General features: G+C 41.3%; 1 protein-coding gene across 8 annotated transcripts; it reads right to left on the bottom strand.

Moving 5' to 3' along the window:
• Positions 1-559: 559 nt before the first annotated feature.
• Positions 560-25,785, bottom strand: spag9a (sperm associated antigen 9a). 8 transcript variants are annotated; one of them, XM_026165247.2, is made up of 31 exons: positions 25,280-25,785; positions 21,702-21,822; positions 19,638-19,708; positions 19,453-19,541; positions 19,181-19,331; positions 17,051-17,137; positions 15,911-16,046; positions 15,693-15,786; positions 15,474-15,595; positions 14,975-14,986; positions 14,138-14,195; positions 12,069-12,221; positions 11,765-11,816; positions 11,534-11,664; positions 11,321-11,377; positions 9,589-9,750; positions 9,333-9,462; positions 8,987-9,076; positions 8,769-8,885; positions 8,473-8,659; positions 8,178-8,393; positions 7,879-8,098; positions 7,481-7,597; positions 7,160-7,240; positions 6,977-7,044; positions 6,643-6,794; positions 6,319-6,490; positions 5,946-6,059; positions 4,378-4,560; positions 3,923-4,060; positions 560-2,725 (listed from the first exon to the last, which is right to left on the bottom strand). In XM_026165247.2, exons 1-31 carry the CDS (start codon positions 25,577-25,579, stop codon positions 2,607-2,609), a joined length of 3,900 nt encoding a protein of 1,299 aa, XP_026021032.1. In that variant the 5' UTR covers positions 25,580-25,785; the 3' UTR covers positions 560-2,606. The 8 variants fall into 8 exon arrangements, with proteins under 8 accessions (XP_026021032.1, XP_026021030.1, XP_026021031.1 ...); XM_026165245.2 differs by lacking the exon at positions 14,975-14,986 and adding an exon at positions 14,478-14,492; XM_026165246.2 differs by lacking the exon at positions 14,975-14,986 and adding an exon at positions 14,478-14,492 and having other exon boundaries at positions 6,643-6,791; positions 25,280-25,784.
• Between the last annotated feature and the right edge of the window lie 20 nt (positions 25,786-25,805).

Genomic DNA, 25,805 nt, shown 5'->3' with positions numbered 1-25,805 from the left:
GTTTTCTCCTGTTTTTGTTAGGTAGGGAGGGAAGTAATTGTTGTTTGGTTTAGTTCTTTTGACTAGGTAAGTTGTATTTACTGTCACAAAGTATTCATTGTGTGACGTGCTGCTCGGGGTTGGACGGGGATGGATCACCCTTTATGTTGTGGTCTGGTTTCGCCTAGACGGGCCGTAACATCATTCTTATGCTGAGTTTAAACGTCAGAACATCCTGTAATGTGTTCCTGCAACGTGATTGGTTGATTAGACCCATGAAGTTGCCAATGAGCGCAAAGCTCCCATCAGACTGAAAAATGTGGGGGTTTTTAAGGAAGGCTGATTTTGTGATTGAAAATCACTCCTCTCATGAGTGTACAGTGTTCTTTGGTTTCTCTGTCAGACACATGTGCTCCTCACACATCTGGTTTCATCACAGAAACAGTGAAATTACTCAGCTTGAGGTTTTTACAGTGGACCTCAGTAACCAACAGGTCACATCATGTTGGTTTTTTATAAACAGTCTATGCCTTCACCATGCCTCCCACTGGGGAAAAACACAGACACCAATACCAGCACATTATCCATGAAACTGAGTTTAATAGATTGTTAAAAATAAGGCTATGATACTGTTTTAGCAAACATTGACCACCATTTATGGCGCCCAGAGAAATAAATGGGACCAGCCTCTGGGTTTTGTTTTTAAGGATGAACATACACTAAGCAGACACACACCACACACTTGGAAAATCAAACACACACTGGCAGACACTCCTAAGTGTACATGTGTACTCTAAACACAAAACACGCACATACATACACTGACATCCACCCCACCCAAAACGGTGGCAATAAACTGAGATTTAGCCGATAATATAGCAGTGTTCTCTAAAAAAAACATGCATAGCTTAGTACATGAATGAAAGTTTTTCTCTGCACAATTTGATCTCATGGTTTGTGAAAAATTTCCAACATAATGACATTAATCCATTTTATTTAACCATTATTAACAATCATGTAAACTCGTTAGACTATTCTGTTCACAATAGCCGCCTATGATACTCTGCCCGTGTAGAAAGTTACATTCTGAACCAAGATAGGCTCGATAGCAAAGGAAATAAATACTGGAATGGCAAAAACACAATATAAAGTTACTGTTTTGAAATGGACTGAAGACCAAGGCTTCACATATAAAAACAAATTACAACATCTTCTTAATGTTGGCATCCTGCTGTCAGGTTACAGTCAAATCATGAAAATACTCATCTCTTAATCAAAGTGTCTCACAAATGGATACAAAACACACACAATGCCCAAAATAACAACAAAAGAATAAAGAAAATGTGCCTTATAGGCCTGAAATCTGTGTGTGTAACAATGAAACATGGAATGATGAAGGAATCAGGAGAGTCTCTCTTTAGTGCCGTCCGATTCAAGGTGCCACACAGAAATGTTGCTGTTAGTTAAATTTGCATCATTTGAGCTTAAATCCTGAATATATGCGCGCACGCGCTCCCAAATATTTGAGTTACAAATGAAATAGTTTTGAGATACTTCTTCGTACATCCTTTGGTTACTGGGACCATCTTCCTAAAAAATATTTGTACATTTTGTTCCCTTCATACAAACAGGACACAGCAGTTTTCCTCCAAAGCGACTAACATCTAACAATTTAAAGTGCCGACGAGCTGAAGCAAACAGGAAGCACTGAGCTGGCGGCACAGGAAGATTTTCCTCACCTACGGCACGAGGGGTTTCTTCATGCAGGCTACTGCTAACCTACAGTAAACTAGTTCTTCTAACCACAGGAAACCTTGAAGTACCCAAAGTGCTTAGACATGATTCATAGAACAAAACATCAGCCTGTTGCAACTGGTGGGACATTCGAACTCCCAAACAATGTTGTAGCCTACAGCTTTTCCTGCATAAAAGCACATTTAAATATGCAACAGTGTGTTTAATGTGCACCACTTGCTGCAAGCTATGTCTCTAATACCAAACAAACAATACAGTCGAGTAATCAGCCTGATATCGCCGGTGACAAGAAATTCGATACCTTTTTATACGTTTATAACTTGCAGGTTTTTGATGCTCAGGTCTTAAAATGTTCAACACAGGAAAGACGTCGGTGCTGGTTAACACATGTAGTGCTATAGTCTGATTACTATAAAATATACTTCAGTTTAACTCAAAACTGCCTGCTCTTTATTTAGATGACTTCAACTTCAGGTAAGTGCCTTTTTTTTGTTTACAACGAAAGCCTTTTTAACGTTTGAGATACAAAGCAACAGACAATTACCTGATCATACTGCCCATCCCACACGATGTGCTAAAAGGTAGCCTTTCCCCTGTGTGTGCACCAGCTTCTTCAACATGCAGAAGGGAACGCCTGGACGTATTCTTAAAGTTAACATATACTTCATTTTACCTATTTCAGATTCATAAACAATAAAATTTACAAAACATGGACTAAAAATAATTGGGTTTTTTTCTTTGTTTGTTTTCTTTTTGATTTCTTTACAAAGTAGTAAACTACTCAGGTATTAAGAACAAATTAAAAACTTCCAGAATGGCATGCAGGGGTTGGTGGGCACCCCTGGCATAAACACAAGAGTCTATGAAGTTTTTCAATCGTGAGAAGTCGTGACCTGCCAGACGATGAGGTGACTCCGCTCGTTCTTGGCAGGCGCCGACTGCAGGCTGGCTGTCGATTCGGATAAACCATCCAACTCGCCTACTTCATCACCTGTGGAGAAGATGATGAGTAAGGTTGCTGGATGTAGTTGTGGAATCAATTGCAAAAGCCACATTTGTACAGGTCTAGAAAGTGGTCAGGGACCCGAGGGTAAAGGGGGTTGCTGGATGAAAGAAACAGTTGCTGACTGGCTGTTAGAGGTTACTTGAAGTTGCTAGTGTGAAATTGTTTACAAAGAGCTGTATGCTGCTGTAGTGAAAATCTCATTGCCATTGGTTTCATTGCTAAAAGATCACCATGGTTGCCAGTAGTTTCCATGTTTCCTGAGTTGTCCACAAACTACTCACCAAGTGGCAGTGAAACTGTAAAAAGTACAACACAAACCAGAACCGGAGACATTTGGAACTTTTTAATTGTGTTGGTTTAAGCAGCCTGGCATAATTTTGACTTCAAAGGGAAACGTTGTCCATTTTTAATTTGCATCACAGTTTCTACAGAATAAAAAGAAGTGATTCTCATCATGTCTGTCAGGTTCTCTTCCACTTCTCTTGCTCACGGTGTACCACAAGGTTCTGTTTTGGGGCCCTTAATGTTTCTGTAATATTTGCTTTGTGTTTAACACATTTTGAGAACTTCCTGAGCATTTCTTCTTACTGCTATGCAGATGACATTTGGCTGTATATGTTTTTTAAGCACAACTTATTTCTAAGATATAAATCTTACACAAATGCTCATGCTCATTTTGAATCTCTGGTTCACTCTTTCTTAAATCACTCCAGAAATATTGTTGAGTTCTAAATTGGAAAATGATTATTCATGCCATTTTTTCTTCATGTCTGGATTAGTGTAATTTATTGTTTACTTGTCTTTTCAAAACGTAAAACTTTTTGTTTTAATGCTTTAGCACTTTAAGTAACTGCTGCAATCTGCTAGCGACCATCGCAATCATAAAGAAATTTTTTATTCAGCACCCGCTTTGAGATCAATTTCACATGGCGACAGCCTTCAACCTCCAGCAACCACTTGCCTAACAGAGATCATACATTTTTCCTGGGGACTTGAGGTTGCCAGAGGTTTGCCAACCAGTCTTTAAGCCTGTGTGATTAAGGCCTAAAGCAAACATCATACCAGAAGGGACACATTCAAGCCTTTTACTCCAAAAAGTCTAGTAAACAGCTGTTTCTTTTCAGAATAAAAACCTCTGCTGTGTATAAATATACACTTGTACATGGATTGTGTTACACCCACCCATCCTGAAGTCAATGTAGCCTTCCCCTCCACTGATGACCAGGTAGGTTTTGGTCTCAGAAGTTGCTGTGTCAGAGGATTCAGATGCAGGGTCATCAGAGCCTGAATCTGCACCACCTGGAGGTGGCATCGCCTGACCTGTGACAGTTAATTTAAAGTATGAAGAAACTGAGAACAAAAGATAGTGTTTTAGGGACTCTTTCATTCTCTTGTTACTTTAGCTACCGATTACGTTCTCATTTAATGGTTTGTTTATTTAATCTATGACAAACTAGATCGTACAATTCATATCACTGATTCAACTGTGCTCTTTAGTTCAACAAACACTCACACTCATATTCTCTTTACAATCATAGAAAACTTCACATCAACTTCAACATGGCTGCTAATTTTCCTTTGATAATGGCTAACATTACCTAACATGTTCCCACAGATTCTCTGCACTTGTCTCTTACCTGGCACTGTCACAAAAAACTTGACAGCATCCCGGTGTCCGTGGAAACATAGTTGGGCGTGAGCCATGGAGCAGTATGGCACAAAGCTGCCTGGCATTGCACAGTCTGTCACAGAGCTGTCATCACCATAGACCCGTACAGCACTGCCCGGGCGATTTGGCACTGTTCCTGTTGTTCTGTTAGCTGAAGAATACAGTAAAGTGTCATCTGCCCACTTTATGTGCTTCTTTGAAAAAAGTGCTTTCATGGATAAACGAAAGCAGGAAAGTTGGAAGGTAAATGAAAACGGAAAAACAAACGAGGTCAAACAAAAACAGGTGAAGTTAGGAAACAGGTAAAACGCCAATCAAAAAAACAAAAATGCAAGACAAACTACCAAAAGATAAAAGTAGTTACAACAATTAATACCAGAAAAACTATGTAGATACAATATCACAGAAAGGAAGTCGGCAGAAGTGTATTTAAGAAGGGATTTAAATAAATCCTCACACCAGTTATTCCAAGGTCAAAGGGCTCATATTTCTGCTATGTAGCGTGGGGCCAGACCCAGATGTGCTTTAAAGGTGATAATCAAAATAATAAAATAAGGTCTGAGCATACAGGGAGCAAAAAGAAAGAAGCTAGGATTATCTGCAAAAACCAGTTATCGCAGTTATGGCCTGGTCTGAAACCAGTCTGTGACACAGGCAGTCGAACTGTATGTAGATCAAGTGAGTCAGAGCGCAGAGGAGCCTGTCTGCTAAATTCTGGAAGAACGCTTTATTCTCTGACCTCTAAGTAAAACCTAAAGTTAGAGGTTAAAGCAGACATAAGAACAGACCCTGATTATAAAAACACAGAGAACTGTACAGCCTTCACACAGACACTGATATAAAAGAAAGAAGATGGTGACAGGAAACGCAGGTACACCCTTGGAAAAGTTTTAATATTTAAAGAGAGCAGCACTCCCCAATATCTACTGAGAGCCCAGCTTTGAAGCATAAACCCATCAAACTGCACTATGTAAGCTATGTGAGACTTGTATCCATGGCAATGCCACTGTCTTTTACAGCACAGATACGCAGCGAGAAGAGACTGAGGATTTATGGATTTTAAGAGAGAAGGTGATGCTACACAATGACGGTCCCTGAGGCATCAGAATGGCCATCTGGGAGATGAGTTGAAATATGAAAGAAGAATAAAAGGAGACGGTGGAGGTAGCAGTGAGGGATTTGATATTAAGAACACGCCGCGCGTTTAAGTAACTAATAGCATGCTTCAATTCAACCATATGCCAAATATGAATATATTTGTACTCAGGAATACTCAAAAATAAACAGTTTAACCTCACAACATCTCAGTTTTCCCACAGAATATTTAAATCATAAAGACTTGGACACTTTAAAATGATGAAACTAATGTTCTGCAATGCAAATAGAGCATAAAAGCTAACAGTATGTATTTATTCCTAATGCAGTAATGAGTTGAGTTCAGTGAATAAACACTGCTAAAAGAACATTTTGATGATGCATTGCTTTATGAAACAAAAGTGGACATTTAAGCAGGCAGCTGATGAGATTGTGCTGTACCTTCAGAGAGCGGGATAGAGATGATTACGCCATTTCCTGTACCCACCCACAGTCGGTTGCAGGATACGACAAGAGCGGTGATTCTCACAAATGAGAAACCCAATTTACCTGTACCTGCAACACACACAGAAGATGTTCGATCCAAGATCTGAAGAAGAAACGTTGCGACCTCCTAAACTGTTCAAAATATCACTCTACTACGTGTGTGTACAGAAAGTAAGCGCTGAATTCTACATGTATGTTGCCTTAGCGTTCATACATCAACTCTATCTAGGGATTATTTCCTATAAATGAGTGAGCATAAAACCAGAAGTCTGTTGAGATGATTTACAAAAGTGCTGATTAACTGCTAGGCAACAAACAGTTTGTATACCCAGCATCTTGCTGACATAGGGCTCAATGTCCACATCCTGGAGGTGCTGGTAGGTGTGGGCGTGAAACAAGCGTAGAGTTGAATCCAGTCGGATGGACACCCAGATGCCGTCTCCAACCCAGGCCAGCTGCCGTACCTGGCTCTCCTTCCGAGGATGAGCGTCAAAGGATTTCTGCAAGGGCGCGATAGATTGCAATTGCGTAATGTTAGAAGTAAATTGGGATGTTCCCATGACAACAATAAGGTTTAATTGGTTGAAGTTGACTGGAACAGAAAAATAACTTGCACAACATATGGTTTATTAACTTTCAATGACAGCTGTACCTCTATCCTCATGGCCTTTGGCTGGATGACGTAGATCTTGTTTCTGTAGCCGCACCAAACGTTATCGTGGACTACGGTCATACAGCGGATAGAGTGGTGGGGCCGGCCCAGATCCAGCAGATGGTAGTTGGTTAGATCCCACTGTCCGTCTGCTTGGAAGAAACAAGAAGACTTTGGCAATTTGTGGCATAAAATTAGTCGTGGCTCAGTCACACTACAGTGAAAATAAGACGGCAACCACCCTGTGACTAGCAAAAACCACTGGTTGGCTGCTGATGAACCGGACTTTTTGCTGTCGGAGACCGACTGCAAGCAGTCTAAGTTACAGACTTACCAATGCCTCTGTGGAAAATTGCTAATGTCCCATCAGCCAGTGCTACCAGGACCCTCCCTTTAACATGCCTGCAACAGGTTATGAAGACACTTTTAAAAGTATGTTTATTAGTCTATTTTTAAATGTTCATTTGTTGTGTGTGTGCAAGTCCTTAAATAAAAACACAACCAACTTTTTACTCACACTATGCTGAGGATCGAGTCTTTCAGTTTGATGGCATGAAGACATTTCCTCCACCGAGCCACAGACGAGTGGACGTACAGACTAAAGACAGGAAAGTCGAGCAGAGGAAAACTCGTGATTATCAACTAAATAAAGACATGAAAATGTATCCGAATGATTAAACACTATGACAAAAACACAGCCGCTGATAAATAAATAAACACCAAAATCAGCATGATAACCAAAAGCAAATTTTCTCCATGAAGTTACAACCTCATCAAATTTTCTCCTCCTTTTTCCCCTGAACTAATAGCTCCCTCTAGTGGCTGCTGCCTCACTTACCACCCATTCTGAGCACCGAGCCACATGGTGGGAAGTGCACTGCTCATCCTCAGGACCTCAGTCTCTGATGGGTCCGAGTCTTCTGCCAGAGAAGTCACCCCATCCTGTCTGGATCCCCTGGATAATGGAAAACAGTCCTTCATTAAGAAAACATGGAGTAAACACGTGCAGCCGAGTTTCCACAGCTGCTCTTATGGTTTCCTCTGTAAGCTAAAAATACCAGTGCTTTTATTTTGCAACAGCAAGTTTAGGCTGTTTTATTTTTAAGGTGTGTAAATTAATGTCTGGACATAATTCTTCTAGGGTTCATACATTTCAAGATTTTAAATTTGCAGTTGTCATATATGCCTTAAAAATCTTAAGAATTGACTAAAGCATCTACCAATATTCACTCTCACCTCTGTGATTCAGCAACTAAGGAGTCAGTGGGTTCCACCCCGAGTGGGTCGGTGAACACGTGCTCCGTGTAGATTCCTGGCTGGTTTTGGTCAGCCCCCTGATCTTCCTCTCCTTCTTCGCCCACGCCAGCATTAGCCTCCGTTGCTTCTGTTGCCTCTTCCGCTGTGGGAACCCCATCTTCTGCTGGACTGGTCTCTCTGGACAACTCAACAGTGGGAGCTGTGGATCACAGCACAGCACAGCTGTCAAACCACACATACTGTACTCTATCTAAACATTTTTTTTAGTAGAGAACTACCAGAGGCTGAGGTGGCGCTGTGCTCAGCTGGCTGGTCGGCAACACCTGCACTAGCTGTCTGGGGAATGGCAGTGGTGCCCTCGGCTGCAGAGGCGCTATCGCTGCCTGCTGAGCCTACACTGGCCACGCTGCCAGCCAGTGACGCCGCATCCCCTTGGCTGGACTCCAGGTCTTGGGGTACAGCTTCACCTGCTGGATAATCAGTTTCCAACACACCTGACAAAACACCACAAATGACCCAGTAAGAAAAATAATTTTTACCCCAACAAACACAAAGCGTGACCACTGGACCTACCTGGCACACTGGCGATGCAGACAATGTGAGTGTTGCAGGCGTAGAAGCTGTCGAGCAGGTCAGAGGGCTGAGTGGCATCCAGAACCATAACCTTGGTGGAGGAGTGGGTGCTAGTGCACACCCACACACGACTGGACATCTCATCCTGAACAATCAGCTCCTTCTCTTTCTCCCCTTTTTCCCGATCCTTACAGCAACGTAACACATTAGCGAATCGACTCAAAGTATAAAACATAAAGAACTATCAGAAGTCACAACTGCCTCCAAAGAGCTTCTTCCTTCCTTAAACTACTCACCTTACTCTCCTGCTCCAGCTGATCCAAGCTGCTCTGAGAACCCTTTGTCTGCTTAGAAAGCTCTGATGAGGAAAATGCCCGACCCCCGGACAGGTTGACCCCGGCAGCGCACCACAGCTGTGGGACAGAAAGAGCTTGTTAGAAACATCAAAATGTTAAAATATAACAACAATATCCTGCATGTATGCTTAGAGTTGTCTATTCATTCATTTAAGCACCTTCATAGAAGCATCTTTTTGGTCCAGAGGTCTCAAGTAAACCGGCACAGGTAAGTTCATTTTGTTTTCCACTTGTCCACCGTTTGCTACCTGTGATGGTAGAACAGTCAAAACTTAAATATTGTAAATAAAGTTTATTTTAAGACTTTTAAAACCACTACTTTTAAATTTTCTCAGGTGAACATGAACACAGGGCTGGAACAGACAAAGGATACACCTTATTATGCTGCACAGGATATGCTGGCCATTTAAAATAAACGATTTCTTCTTCTAAAGCGAACAAAGCAAAATAAAAAGTGCCGATCGCATCTCTGACCTAATGCAAAGCAATTTTTTCATTTCCCACCTTGTATTTGCTGGGCAGGCTCCAGCCATGCGCAGTGACTCGTCCGTCCTCCTTCTGCACGTGAGCCTTGACCTGTCTGTACTGGCTTCTCTTCTGCTCTTTACGTGATGGAGAACTGCACTGTTCCTTACTAAAGGGAGAACCACGAGAGACACAAAGCCATCAGCTGATAATACATTTTATAGACAGGTGCATTAATGAATTTCCAACTTGGTAAAATCCACAGAACTCAAAGTCACACGTCCTCATTACTTACTCTTCATTGAGGAAGTCAAATGTCTTGGACTTCTCCGTGGGGAACTGGGAGAAAGTGCTGCTCCTCTTCACCGTGCTGCCCGGAGTGCTGTACTTCGTATTGGACTGGGATTCAAACTTTACGGCAGGGGCACTGGAGGAGGAGCTAAACAGTCTGCTGAAGCTGCACGTGGCGAAGTTACAGAAAGCCAAGAGGGAAACAGAGCCGACAGGAGCGCAGGGAAAGAGCAAGGCAGGGGTGTCACCAACAAACCAGACAATCAAGGAACTACCACCAACATTTACTGTACAGTGACATAAAGCATGCTGGGAGTCAAAGTAGAGCTAAGCACTCCCCTATTATATCTAACTAAAACTTTAACTACTATACACTCACCAGCTACTTTATAAGGCATGTCTGTTCAACTGCTTGTAAACAAAACCATCTAATCAGCCAATCACATCGCAGCAGGTCAGTGCATTTAGGCATGTAGATGTGGTCAAGATGACCCGCTGAACTTCAAACTGAGCATCAGGATGCAGAAGAAAGTAATTCAAGTGACTGTGAATGTGGCTGTTGTGGTTGTTGGTGTTACACAAGTTGGTCTGAGTATTTGAGAAACTGCTGATCTACTGAAATTTTCCCAACAACCATTTCTATGGTGAACTCAAATAACAACTCATTATAACCGAGGTATGCAGAAGAGCATCTGTGAATGCACAAGATGTTCAACCTTGAAGCAGATAGGCAAGAACAGCAGCAGCAGAAACCACATCGGGTACCACCTCTGTCAGTGAAAAACAGGAAAGGCTCAACAAAACTGGACAATGAAATAATGGAAAAAAGTTGCCTGGTCTGATGTCTCGAGCTGTGCTGCTATATTTAGATAGTAGGGTCACAATTTGGCTAAACACCATGAAAGCACAAAGCCATCCTGCCTTGTATCAATGCTTCAGGCTGCTGAAGCATTGACACAATCTTGTTGGATCTGAAGGCAAAAAGTGGTCCAAATCGATACTAGTAGGGTATACCTAATAAAGTGACCAGTGAGTGTGAATTTGTACAATATATAAGACAAAGTTTGATACATGCTTAAAGCCTGTTTTATTACTGCAGAACGATATCGTACTGCTTTTTGATTTTTCTTTCTGATTTTTGAGAATATGTTAAAAAGCTACAGAGGTGAGCTTACCAAGGCTAAGGACGGCAATTTAGATATTAAAATTCCGCAATAATAGAAATCAAATCTACCGACTTGCATGTGCAGTCTGACGTGGTAGACATAAGCAACACAACATGTACATATACTCGTATATGTAGTTTCCCTTTGCTCGCTATGAGCAGACAGAGTAAGGAAAACATCAAAAGGCACACAGCAGGCAGGAGACAGGAAAGCCCGGGGGCAAAAGGAGAGTAACATCTGAGCAGTTTGTCATAACAACAACTGATGCACTGCACTGAGAGCAAAGATTATGGATAAAGACACATCAAAGTTGGATCCTTTCAGAATGGAGGAGCACTTCTGTGTTAAACGGGGGTAGGGTAGGAGAGAGGTTTAGTGGGGAGGTCTGTCAAATCATCTTTACCTAATGCTGCCAATTCAATGGCACATCCCGGAAAAGATAAGAAAAAAGATGTATTTGAATATTTGAATGACAAAAAAAGTCAGGATTCAACTTGGAAGGCAACGTGGCAGCCCTATCAAAACTAAAAGACAAACAGTAAATAATGCAGTAAATCCAAAAAGACTCACAACTGCCAGATGCTGGATTTCTTTTTTTCTGAGATAGTTGGATTTTCCCTTGAAGCCCTAAAGAAGAGAAGACGACAATCTTTAACAATCTTTAGTTTATGTGTCCGGATATGTTGATATATGTTTTTTTTAGATGTATAACACAAAGTTATAACCCTAACAAAACATCAAATGCACTTTGCTCCATCCGTCCACCACTCATTGCTTCATCACCTGATCATCTCAGTCCACCGCACAGCTTCCTGCAGCTCCATAAGTCGCTCTTTGTACTGGTTCCTCTCCATCAGCACTCGGGCCATCTCCACTCTGGTGAAACGCTTCTTCTGAGCCGTAGGTAAATCACTCTGTACCGGCACACAATTAAACCCAAACATGACCACACAGAAATGCATGAATTCTACCACATAAATGAGCCACACAACAGACACAGGATACAGGACTCACCTCTTCTTCTTCGTTAGCTTTATGTTTTGCTTCCTCCATCTCCAGGCGTACTCTGGAAAATATAAGTTTTTACACAAATGTCTATAGGAAATGGGCGTAGCCAGAGTTTCTATTTGGAGAGATACCATTAGGCACTCGCCAAGCAGAGACTCCTGCTACTTAGCTCCAATAGCACAGTAGTAAAGTGTGTCAGCGAGGATTTATACTTTGCGACCGACAGTGAATTACCTGCAGCAGCGTGCTTCATCGTCCTTGTGACTAAAGACAGAAACTAAACATCACAGATTCCTCTCATAGCTCTTACTTTTTGAGTTCCTCCTCCAGCTCTTTGTTCTTTTCCTCCAGCTTGGATTTTGCCTGCAGCAAAGCCTCCAGATCTCCCTCCAACATCTCCTTCTCACTTGTCAGTTCGTCGACTTTCTGAATCAAGTCTTTATTCACCACATTCAAGGCGTTCCTGGAAGGACATTTTAGTACGTTTGTTTTTTAATCTCTGTTTTCAAGACAAAAGGCAGCTTAAACAAAGGATTCAGTGATTCTAAAACTTACACTGAAATCATGAATTTCAAAAGTCAGTAATATAGTGCTGCATGTCCAATCAGGACACAGTGATCCAAAAACCAAAAAACAGTTTTTAAAGGTACAGTGTGTAAAATTTCACCCCATAGATGTCAGTGGGTTGCAGTCAACTGAATTCTGTTTTTTTAATTATCCCAATTGAAGTGCATAATCCTAGCTAGGACAGCTACTGTAGGGCAGACATGTTTTAGTCAGCCAAGAGAGATCAAAAACATTAAATCTAGGCTGTATGCCATAATAGCCGTGGCCTGCCAGCGTGTTTCTACTACTGTTTGTGTAAGAAAAAAAATCCTCTTTAATAGTCATTATTTCTTTTAATATATTTGAATTTGATCAACACTTACCAATAAATTAGGAAATTCAAAAGTGGATATGTGTTGGTAAATACTTCTATTCTAGGTATTCTATGCTGTTATGCCTGAGTCACCTCAAAAACTCTTGCCACTGTTAATCTATCGTCAGTGTACTCTGATAGCAAAGTGACTCTGGGACCTTTTTGCTATTTTGGGTAGGCTGTCCACTGTTACCTTGTTAGCTAAATTTCCTTCACTTTTCTGTCAGTAAGCTCTGCTGTTAGCCTCTGTTAGCAGCTGTTAGCCTCTGTTAGCAGCTGTTAAAATCTGTTAGCAGCTGTTAGTGAAACATTCCTTAAACAAGATCTCACATTGTTGAACTCGGACACCTAGCGAGTAAACTCTCATACAATGTGAAAATGTCATCAGACTGTTTATCAAAGGAAGTGTTTATTAAGCCTAATATTATCTGACATAATGATAGCTTATAAACAGCTGCTGCTCTTCTAGAGAAGAGAGAGTCTAATCTGCTGACAGTAATAATTAAACAGGCATGCACATTTTCATGTGTTAGGGCTCTGACTTCAGTTCATGACTCTTTGTACCATCCATCCATCCATCCATTCACTTCCGCTTATCCTTTTCAGGGTCGTGGGGGGTGCTGGAGCCTATCCCAGCTGTCATAGGGCGAGAGGCGGGGTACACCCTGGACAGGTCGCCAGTCTGTCGCAAGGCTAACACACAGGGACAAACAACCATTCGCACTCACATTCATTTGCACATTCACACCTAGTGACAATTTGTATTATCCAATTAACCTATCCCCACAAGCTGCATGTCTTTGGACGGTGGGAGGAAGCCGGAGTACCCGGAGGGAACCCACGCAAACACGGGGAGAACATGCAAACTCCACACAGAAAGACCCCGGCCTGATGTTGGAATTGAACTCAGGACCTTCTTGCTGTGCGGCAACAGTGCTAACCACCGTGCCACCGTGCTGCCCTGACTCTTTGTACCTTTCGTGTACAAATTCACACGAAAGGACTCTTTGTACCTTTCGTGTGAATGTGCAGACATGAATTAAAAATCTGACTCCATGGCACTCGAACATCTAAGAGTTCTCCTTCACCTTTTTCTTTGTTTGTGGCTGGTCTCTAGCAACATACACAACTCAGCGATTAGGCAGAAGAGAGAAGTCCATTTCCACCATTGTATTCAAGATGGTGGGGGGAACATGGTGACCACTAAAATGTGGCACTCACTCCTATGTATTTTTTAAGGCTTAATTCTACGTTATGAGAATACATCAATATGTTAAACGACAGTATTAGATACTAATCAATGGATGTTTGTGAGTGCAATATTTTCAACATTGCTTTTTTCCTCTTAATGATCTCCAACAATAAAACAAAAACATTTAAAAAACTAAAACAAACCAAATTTAGAGAGAGTCATTACAGCCCTACAAAGGATGAAGAAGTGGATATTAAATTCTACTTACTTGGTCTCAAGCAGTTGTGAATTCTCCATAATTAGATTTTCAACTTCCCGGCCCATTCCTGAACAGAATTAAAGAACAACATTATAATTTTATCACCTAACAAATCTGAATTGAACACAAACTGGATTTGTCACTACTTTAACACTACATATAAAGAAGTACACTATTCACACTAAGAATAAATCCAACCAGGCATGACGTTGGACATGAAATATCTCCTAGTGAGATATTTGTTACTGTAGGTCTCACAGCACATGAAACTACCGCAACGCACAAACCCACAGCACAACATGTCACATGACAGACATGAGAAGAATGGAAAGAGTGGGTGAGGTCTTACCAATCAAACTAAGGTCTGAGAATACCATGCAATCCAAGCCAGGCGGAAAAAGAGTAGGGAAGAGAGAGAGAGAAATGCGGATATAGTTTGAGACAGTGAAATGACCAAAATGATGAAGGAGCCAGAGCTGAATGTGTAGCTGCTGACTCCACAAGCAAAAAGGAAGAGATGCTGTAAAATCTCTAAAGATAACATACATTTGACATTTTCGGCACTCAAGAGAAGAAAAGTACAAGAGCAAAAAAATTAATGAAAAAAATAAAAGCTGTATAAAGATCAATTAGGCCAAAAAAGGAAGCACTACACTCCATCATTCATGCACCAAAATCTTTTTGAAGTAGTAGGCAGACGAAAATATATTAATGTACCCTAATATAAGACGCAATGAAGAAGAACCTTTAACAATGGTGGATGTGGAAAGAATGAGTAATGGGTAAAGGTCAAAGGAACTTTACAGAAAAATGTTTAGCTAAGGAAAGGTTGGAGGTCATACACACCAGAGTACTCCACTTGGATTATGGACAAAAGCCAGAGAATGAGACACGGGAGAGAGAGAGGTGATGTTAACATGGGTAGATGGCTAACACTTTGTACAACAGCTGGACCAAAGCAAGCGGTGTAGCGTCGCAGAAAACAGCTGGTGTTGAAGTTACAATGAATTTAAAGAAAGTAGAACAACATCTGCTAGTAAAGTATCAAAGTGGGAATTCAGCAGATCACCTTTAAGACCTTCTAGAAAGAAAATAAGCAGTGATTATAAAGAAGTATTCAGGCTTCTTACAGAATCATTCAGCATGTATTTCACCTCTGGCTTTTAAGATTTCAGTATTTTTTCTTTACATATCTGACATTGAAATGTACACCTTTACATAGTATATCTGTCAAACATCTGAAAAACATCAAAAATGTAGCTTTTATGTGACCTTTTCTACATAATACTCTCAGACTAACCAATCCACGTTTTTTCAGTCACTTTTTTGTAAAGTTTTCACTCACCTAAAAGATCAGCTCCTTCGTCCACGTCCCCGATGAGCCCGGTGCCTGCAGAGGACAGCTCCTCAAACAGGGAGTCTGTATTGCGGTCAAATGCCATGTTTTCAATGCCTTTAGTAGGAGTGCTGACAAAAGAAAGAACAATAGGAGGTCGTGTTTTTTGCCTGATGGATCTTTCATTTAAAAAAGAAAAACACCCCCAAAAGGTCCTCTTTGTATTACCTGCAGGGTCTGTACCCAATGAGATCCATGTCCAGCTCAGGGGTGGACTCAATGATGTCCTTCACATCTGAGCTGTCTTCATTTTCAGGCTGACCTGCAAAGCACACAAGCATAGATGATATAGATCAGAAGGAAGGATATGCAAGTAAACATCATAATGTTTTTGTGGTGTTGTTTTGTAAACCTGAACATAAGAGTATTAGAATATGTGACCCTACCTACTGATATGCTTCTGGTCCCTGGAGCAGCTTGCACCTCTGTGCTCTTACTGTTCCCATCTTCCCTCTCCATGTCCGAGGCAGTGGTTGACATCGGTGTGGCCGACTTGGAGCCGGTGAAGTCTGATAGCTCATCCTGTAATGAAAAGTGATTCATTTACAACAACAAAGCGATGCCTTAACTGAAGCTGTACCAAAATAGAAAATAAACCAAAGATAGAGCTGACACAGAAACAGAAGCAGCAAGAGTCCAATTTCTCTCCGCTCTTACATTATGTAGAGGGCACTTTTCACAAAGTAAAAATCCTCAACTATCGAGCTTTTTTTTTTACCAACTTCTTATAAGGTGAAAGAAAAAAATCACACTTACACCACAAAGATCTGACACACTATCCTATATGAGATTATATTAGTGAAATTGGAGCACAACAAAACACAGATAATCACATATAAATGAAATATACTGGAAACACTAAACGTTGCGAATGGACTGAGGAGAGCTTTCTGGCTGGATGCAAAGAGACAATATGAGCAACACAGAAAGTGGCACGCAAACACAACGTCCAAAAAACACGACACAGACTGCAGAAGGCTTCAAACAACATTTACTGAACATAAGTAAGGACAACAACAGGAGCTACTGCTAGTTTACTAAACTCTAGTAAACTACACAAATCCCACGAAAATCCAAAAACTAATAATACATAACTACAGCAGTAAGTGACAGATGAAATGTACGCTAATGTAAAATGAGTGATTAGTAATGTTTGAAGAGCTACATAAATACAGCAAAAATAAAGTCAAATATATACAACTCATGCATTTTACCCAAAATCAAAAACAAACTGGAGGCCAGATGCAACCAAGCTGCTATTGACTTTTGCACATTAATAATTAACCAGCTCCATATGTGCACTTTTATTTTGAAAGATCCCAATGAGGCCTTCAGACATGGTTGCATATAGCACAGCTGGTCTGTGACGTGAGAGTCTACAAATGCACAAAGCAACGTGTTTGAAAAGATGAAACAGCATAGTGGAGCAAACTACAGAAGCCCACACACACGCAAACATAAACTGTGCTGCGCACGGCCAGTGCAGGAGCGCTGCTGCTCGTACCAGCCGCCACTCATCCAACTACCTTGCAGTCATCTGCCAGTGAATTCCCCCAAGTAGAGTCCTGCGCACTCTTACCCTCCCTTTCCTTTGGGGGGTCACCATAGTCCAACTGCTTGGGGGAGGGGGAAGAGTAAGAATGCAGCTCACAAGTGCAGAAGCAGTTCAACAGAAATGCAAACACCTCATAGTGTGCATGTCTGTGAAGTGAATGGGACAGTTCATACATACAAATAAGCATGTGTGTGTGAGTGCATGTGTGATTATAGTTTATAGATCATCAACAAGCAACAGATGAGTCTTTAGTCAAGTCAAATCAGCGTTTATTGTTTTGTAAATCTCTTTCCTACGGTGGCCCTGAGAGGTCAAATGCACTTAAGCAAATATCGTCCAATAGAAAAAATGTTGCAGAAGGACAAAAAACACAACAGAAGTTAAATGAAACAAAACTGAAGTGTTTCTGGGGACACAATAACGTAATTGTGTGATTCTTATAATGCTGCAGATACATGTTCACTATTAACCGCTAACTGTTAGCTTGTCACTTTTGTGAGCTTTTGTTCTTCCGTTGTGTTATGTGTGCTTTTGTCATTTTCAGTGTTAGAGTTCTTGAAGTGCAGTGCATTTGACCTCTCAGAGCCACTGTACTTTCTGTATAGAATCAAAATAGGTTTTGACTAATGACATGTTGCAAAGCTAAAACTATTTGTGCAGGAAGTCAGAAATAGTAATAGTAAAACAATTGTTTAGTTATGAAAAGTACACAAATATATTTATATTGATTCAATTTTTTTCAGTTTTTGTATTTTATAATTTCAGCACTTACATATTACATTACAGTAATATTACATATGAATCATTTTAATTCTTTTGTTTATTTAAGCGCTCCCCTTGAATGAAGTAAAATGCAATGACGCAGAAACATAATTATGCCAGTTTCAGAGCTAAGATGAAATGGTTTTACTTAAATGACTAATGTGGAAACTAGATCATGGCCAGCACATGCAGGTCATTAACCTGTCGTTTGCTTTTCGCTCACCTCTGCAGCACCTCGCGCTCCCATAAATAAACATGACATCGCTCCTGAACTCTGACGCCATGTTTGCATATCAAAGACACCCATGTTCAAAAGGCGGTGGCTTAACAATAACCGCCCTGTAGCTCTGATTACATAAGGCCCCATCACAATCCAGCCAGCCTCTTTTTTCCTCCCTCTCTCAGTGACTGGCTGCACGCCATACAGCGGCATCATTCCCAGAATGCACTGTGCCGCAGAGCTGGTGTCCCAGTTTTAACAAAAACGCAGCAGTGCAATGTAATAACATTGTCACCCTGCAGGTTCTGACTGCCACAGATACAAACACCGCTGACATGCCCATCAAGTACCCAAGTGACTTTAAGGAGCATCAACACCATTATATTGTGGATATATATAAAAAATATATTTTTGTTTCCCCACTTAAAACACGAATTAAATGAACTGTAAATACTGAATAAAATAACACATAAAAATGTGTTATTTGTACCTGCAGAAAACGTTTATAAATATTCATGTGACACATTTAATGATCTCCTCTGATTGCTACACCAGGGGAAGTCTGCATATTCATCAATGGCTAAAGAAGAGTCTAGAAACAGAGGGCGCCTTGTTAGATGCCTGCATAAAAAACACATAAGCACACCCGAGCCTTATCAAAGGCTCTCTATTTATAAATGGACTCGAAGCTTAAAAACCCTATTCTATCTTCTATTTTCGACCTCTGGCAAAACCACCACAAACAGGAAATCCAATTAGAGCGATCATATCATTCTCCATAATGCCAGTGTTTTTTAATAATACAGCAAAAGCACTAATTAAATAATCAATTATTAATTTTCAATTTGAATCAAGTGATGTCATTATTTAAGATTTTTCATTTCACTTGCTTTTCTTTTATTTAACATGACCTGGACGACAGCCTTCAGCTTATTTATGGAAAAGATGCTTTAAGAAGCAGAAATTAGATATGTTGGCCTTTTACATCCAGACTTCATAGACGAGGCATGAATGTGTCTTCTACACATCGGTTTTCTGGCTGACATAACGTGGCCTGAACCAGACACAGGTTTATTCTCTAAGGATAGATCACAAGGTGGGTACGACCCACACACCCACCTTGAGACTTGTGTTGGAGCGAGGCTGCGATGAGTCAGTGAACCTCCAGCTCTCTGTGCCCAGTGTCTCTGCTCTGGCCTGAGGATCTGGGATGAGCAGAGACGCTCCGCCAGATGATGGGAAGATTCCCAAAGAAAGAGGTCGCTCTCTCCTTGGGAGATTAAAAAAAAATTATAAAACGTCCCTTTTTATTGGAGAACAGACCACAAACGCTGCCTGTCGATGACGTGTGATATGAAAGTGGCTTGGCAAACAAACTTATGCGCTCTCACCTGACTCGGCCGACTGCGCTCGACTCGGAGGTCTCGCTGATCTGTTGCATTTTGATCCTCTCCACGTGCTCCATGTAATTATGGATCATCTGCAGAATTCAAAGCAAAAACACCCAAAAGGGAGCTAGTTAGTCATGACCACTGTTCAGAGTTACGCTCCGCTCCTCCCTTTCTCTCTAACCTACCTCTGTGTGCCGCTGATGGAGGGAGTTGTATTCCTTCTTCAGGTCCAGCTCTCGTTCTTCTAACCTGCCAACTGAAACAAAGGAAGGCCCTCATCAGTCTCAGCTACTTTACAACCAGCTTATAGACTTTAAATCACTTGTTAAATACTTCAGAACCTCACTGTCACATTACTGTAATTCTTCTCCGTGATCATTAGGTTTTTGCATGTGTATGACAGTCGTACGTAAAAAGGCGTGCAGTTTTTCTCTGCTATGCAGTATAGGGGGGCTGGGGGTGGGGGGGTAATCGCACCCAAATAGTTTTCAGCACTGGGCGCCTTACGAAGTGACAAAAACATCTAATCCCTTATTAGCACATCAGGTTTAGCCTAAGCCACGCAGCGAGCTGCTGCAACAGACGGGTTTAAAGCTATCGGATACTATCAATTACAACAGCTAAAGCTTCTGTGTGTTGTGCGATGATGCCTTGCCAGTGTGTACTTTGACACTATCGAGCAATTTTATTCTGCAGTCATGAGTCATCACATTCCTAGATCCCAGTAATAAAATGAAGAAAGAAAAGCTGTGCAGGGGGACAGCTGAAGCTTCTCGCAATCCTTGATGAGTGTGTGTGTGTGTGTGTGTGTGTGTGTGTGTGTGTGTGTGTGTGTGTGTGTGTGTGTGTGTGTGTGTGTGTGTGTGTGTGTGTGTGTGTGTGTGTGTTGTTTTATAAAGTAATCACTGGGTGGAGAAGAAGCTGAATGTAAGGCCATAAGCCTGACTGGATTTATGAGTCATTTAGCCTAAAATCCTGAAATGCATACCAAATGAACAGTTTACATGTCAAAAAGCAAACAGCATCATCCACTGTGAAACTCTACACTCAAAAAACGTTTTGGCCGAAATGCTCATTTTAACTAACTTAATTTTGTTACATATGAACAATTTAAAAGGTTAAATTTAACAAATCTGGTCTGATTAAATTTGCTTGATTGGTAAACATTCAGTTTATACCAAGCACATTCTTCTTAGTGATTCCATATTAATGTTGAATTATTTGAATAGGTAAACCTTTGATTTTATTTGTTTCAGCTGCTTTTATTCAAAATATTGCTTCATGTTGACTGAAAGTTAAAAATCTTTTTTTAAGTATAAAGCATGACTTGTTTAAAACTTCCTCATCAGGCTGTTACTCTGCTGGATGCTTTATTAATCAATTAAATCTGAATTCCCCAAACTCAGCTCCAATCTCTTAATTATTGATCTTTTCCGTGTCAGGCCAGTGAAACTAAAGCACTAACATTATCTAAGCTATACTGCTGTTGCCTAACTTCTTGCTGCAACTGCGGCCGTTTAACTCAGTGGACTCGGATTTAAAGCACCTCAATGAATGAATGATTTACCATTTACTGGGAGTGGCAGCAAATTAGCTGAACCTACTGAGCAGGAATCATTCTCTCAAACAGCAATCACAACAAAGCAATAACCGATAAATAATTCACTTTTGATTTTCCACATCAAACCAGCCACTGGGATACTTATGTTTGCCTTGTTAAAGCTTCTGCTGTAAGTCAGATTCGGAAAGAAATTCCTGTTTTCTTCCCACTCGCAGCTTTGTGTGAATGAATGATTTGCTTTAACCAGCCAGCTACTTAGTCACCAGATACTGGACCAGTCATTGTGTGAATCCCCTCTTTTTTTCTGACAAGACAGAATGTATGAACCAATCGCTTCCCCTCTACCTCTTAATCCACCCATAAGATGGGCGGGTAATGTACTGCCGCATTAGGAGGATGGGAATAACAGAAATCCTTTAATCCCATTACTGTTACCCCCGCAAAGATGAAGAAAGAGAGCGTGAGAGTCTGCATAGTTAATGTGTGCATACATATCAAGCCATGAGAGGAAGGAGATAGTAAGGGAGTGAAAAATAGACTAACTGCAGGAACTGAAACAGACAGAATTATTTATAATAGCGATGAGATTTCATCTCAGTGCATGGATGCTGACAGACATGGAAGTTTTTTTTGAAAGCACGTACACAATAATATAAGCGCATGTGCATGAATGTGTGTTTTTGCTCACTCTGGTCTGCATAGTTCTTGATTTTGAGCTCCAGTTGGCGGGAGTGGGACTCCATCCGGTCCACATGGCTCTGCAGGTCCTTCTTCTCCTGCTCATGAGTGTCTTCAAATTCGATGAACTTCTACACACACACACAAACACAGTTTTGTTGGACTCACTGACACTTAATGCAAAACATAACAAAGCTGGTTTGTCAGCAGTCTGATCTTGTTTGATGCTTGTTTTGCAATACGAAAAAAAAAGACGCCGTTCCTAAATTTGGGCGTTCTATTTTTACATGACAGTAATGAAACCAAATGAGGAATTCTGCCCCACTGCAAAATGCATGTTTGAAATAGTAATTTGGTCACTGTATTTAGAATAAAAACTCTATTATAAATACAATTTAGTTGTTTTACAGCAGCGGTCCCCAACCGCCTCGGACCGGTACCGGTCCGTGAGTCGTTTGGTACCGGGCCGCGAGAGTTGAGGCTCAGGTGTGAAATGTATGGTTTTCAGGGTTTTTATCGGTTTTCAGCGTTATTTTGTTGTCGTTTTTATCGTTTACTCGGTTTTCCTTGGTCTTTTCACGTGTGTTATGAATAAATCTTCTTTTTTTCGGTACCGGTACTTGTTTTATTTTGTTGTATTTATCCGCGACACCTTAAAGGCCGGTCCGTGAAAATATTGTCGGGCATAAACCGGTCTGTGGCGCAAAAAAGGTTGGGGACCGCTGTTTTACAGTATTAACATTTAGGAAAACTGATGTGACGCGTACAAATATAACTGTGGCTTCTGAAAATGAAGGACATATCTCTGGATCCCTAAAAGTATTAATGGTCCTACGACTGTGACAGATTATCAAATGTGTCTTGAGTCTGATCTGCAGTGCCGCTTCCTCCCAGTTTCCTTATAGGCCGGCCTCTGAAAATGCACTTTTGTTTATGTGTGTGTATCAACGTCCACATCCTGTCCAGCTTAGCAAGCCAAGGCCCTGACGTGGCTCTCTTCCTTCCTGTGGGCACAGGAATCTTACCCTACTTTGATGTACAAGCAGATGCAGGAAACTTCCTTGCAAAGACATAATTTAGCTTATACTCAGTGATCGACCCAAATGACACTCTTTTTCATCAGTAGCAGCCTGCTTGCCGTGGTTTTAAGGGAGTCGCTACTGTGTTTTTGAAGGTATGAATTACATAGAAGTGAAATTTAAGGTAATTACTATGGATCTTAAACTGGAAATCTACTAGTAAATTAAAATAAAATAAAAGTAAAAGAAAGTGGTAGAAATATGAGGAATCATGAAAAGTTTCAAGCATGAACATTTGCTGACATTCTCAGTCTTCCATATTAGCAGTACAGTAGTACCATAGAAGGCCTGTTTCTTCCAGGATTATTCCTGTATAAAGGAAGTTTTTCCTTCCCACTGTCGCCAAGTGCTTGCTCAAAAGGCATTAATTTCATTGTCAGGGTTTACTCTGTATTATTGTCCAGTCTTTACATTACATCAACACCAGAACTCCAGAAACAACCAATAAAATTAGTTTAGTTAATACTGCCCAGGGATGGCAGAAGGAAATTAGCTAGTAACTAATAAGGAATAATAGAAATAATCAGTCACGCTGGACCTAAGATAAAGCAGTAACTATGTGTGAGACAATTAAAACACCAGCTTCCTGTTTGTGAAGATATGATAGAAAGTATTCCCGCAGCAAACAACATCAACAGTGCAGATCAGACACACCCAAGAAATTTAAAGATGATGCAAATAAGTTTTAATGGGCTGAACTGCTGCCTTAGATGTAATTAAAGTTAAAGATATTCTCACAGCCGTCTGCTTTATTCTGCTTCATTTTTCAAGATTATCTTCAATTTAAATCCGAGTTTAGTGGAAACAGGCTCGCAAACACATCACAGCAGACAGGAATGTGCTGCTATCCTTTTTTACCTGTTATGAAACAATGAAGGAGCGGGTAAAAGGTGTCATTAAAAACGACTTCCAAAAACAGAAATGTCACACCCTTCATCGGTCTGATAAAATGGGTGGGAAGGAGGGCAGTCTGTTGACACTGAAACCCAAGACAAAAACAAAAGAAAAGCAGAAATGAAAGCTGAAGGATGTTCCCCTCTTCTCACAAAGGATCACATGACCTGGAAGTAACACTGTGCCTTCCCAGGAGGCTCAGCGTACCCCTGCTCACTCCTCCTCGGGGCTTTAGATAAAGAGTCCTACCCAGGAAACCGGCTTATTGTTTCTGTGTCTATTTAAAACACATTATACTGCAAAACAATGCAGGATACAGCAGTATTGTCACTGTGTATACGAGTGTTTGTGGCTGCTGTGACCAAGGTGCAGCATCACCCACTGGATGGAGGTTCCACAGCATACCGGGCTGCTTTTCCACTGCCCCTGAGCCACAGAGGCCAGCTGTGACAGAAGGTCCGAGTCACATCGCTTCACCCTTCATATTGAGGGCTCAGGGCAGATTGACCACACACAAACACACAAACCCTGCCAGAAACACGAAATCCAGGGCTCCACTTTTGCTGCCAATGTGCACCCACTCAGATATCACATCCTAAACTTTAGAAGCTGTGTCTTCATAGGCATGGGCCTACAAAGTAAGTAATTATTGCACAACAACAGTGTTATAACCTGACCGCTTTGGAAGATGTGAACATTCCCCAGCTGTGAGAGTCTGTTGTAAATAATGAGATCCGAGAGCATTACAGGAAATGTAGGTTGCAGGTGTTTTCCAGCTCTAAATAAAAACTTTTAAGTTCGGAAGGACTGTAATGTCAATTTAGACTTTATTTTTTGTCTCTTACAAATTACCCAAACTTACCCAAAAGTATGTTTATAGCTAAATTACTGGAAATCTCCTTTAAGTAAATATAAATGTATATTTCTGATATTTTCCAGGTGTTAGATATCTGAACTGTGGTCATCTATCTGTGCACACAGTATTTTCTGCATATGAAGATAAGAGCTTAAAGAAGTAACACTGTTGTGCAGGATGTTTGGCTTTGCACATGCATGAATGATGGAAATTATGCTGTTTAGTGATGTAAACATTACTAAGAGTAGTTTGGTTAAAGCCGTGGTGGGATTTTCTGTGACATTTTATGCCTCACTGTTATTCCACAAGCTCCATCCTCTTCACACTGATGTGTTTTATAAACGTCATATATGTATTTTACAGTTACAGTGATGGCCCAAAACGCTGAGTCACTTCACCTGCTGTTTCTGACTTCACTATCTGATGCAATAGGACATCATATGTGCATTTGCCAGGGATGTGGCTTTGATGCGTTGTTTCATAGATAGACACAGTTATATGACAGATCATCCCGCAAGAAAACAGAGCCAACAAGGAGACAGGGCCATTTCAGTGAGCCGTTAGCATGACTCTGCCTTGTTTACATCCCCACTGAACACCATGGATGCTGCCAGGCCACGTGTATAGGTTAATTCATCGCTCAGGGATGCTGGGAGGAGAAAGCACCTGAGGCAGGCTTCATTGCCCTCCTTTAAGAAAAAAAAAGGATGCTGAATGTTGATATTTTCCTTCCCCCTCTCTTAGATCCATTCAGCTCACCTCCTCTGCGTGTTTCCTCAGCGCTTTCTCCCGCTCGTACTGGGTGATGAGCTGCTCGTTGTCCTCCTTCAGCAGCTCCAGCTCCACTTCGTGCTCCTGGTTCTCCGCGAACACGGAGTCCAGGTTCTCCAGCACGGCCACCACAAGCGGCATCAGCTCTTTCACCACGTCCTCGTCGTATTTACCGATAAGCCTCTCGAACTCGCGGTAAATTGAGTTGGCCAGGCCCGACACCCGCTCAGACATCATCGCTGATGTCCCCGGGTCGTCCTGGTACACAACTCCGTCTTCCAGCTCCATTTTTAGTCCTCTTCCTTTCAACTAACAGGACCAGTTTTTTCTCCGCCTTACCCCGCCACTATGAACGCCCGTGTTCCTTAAATAAAGACAGCTTTTCTTTAATCAAACGGACACATTGAGAACAGCGTACGAATGTACTATTACGATGCAAGACAGGCTACGTGGATTTCTTCCTATTTTTTCCTCGCCTGTCCCGTGCTGCGTTCAAATGCTCCCCCGAAGCTCC

The sequence above is a fragment of the Astatotilapia calliptera genome, chromosome 4 (genome assembly GCF_964374335.1).
Source record: "Astatotilapia calliptera chromosome 4, fAstCal68.1, whole genome shotgun sequence".
NCBI lineage: Eukaryota > Metazoa > Chordata > Actinopteri > Cichliformes > Cichlidae > Astatotilapia > Astatotilapia calliptera.
The sequence above is the reverse complement of the archived record's forward strand: the minus strand, read 5'-3'. Positions and strand labels throughout refer to the sequence as shown.

Coding starts and splice junctions, on each gene's coding strand:
- spag9a (XM_026165245.2), bottom strand. CDS start 25,579: ATGGAGCTGGAAGACGGAGTTGTGTACCAGGACGACCCGGGGACATCA. Junction 15,787..15,910: donor GACCAGAAGCATATCAGTAG/GTAGGGTCACAT, acceptor TGTGCTTTGCAG/GTCAGCCTGAAAATGAAGAC. Junction 9,751..11,320: donor AAATCCAGCATCTGGCAGTT/GTGAGTCTTTTT, acceptor CGCCACGTGCAG/CTTCAGCAGACTGTTTAGCT.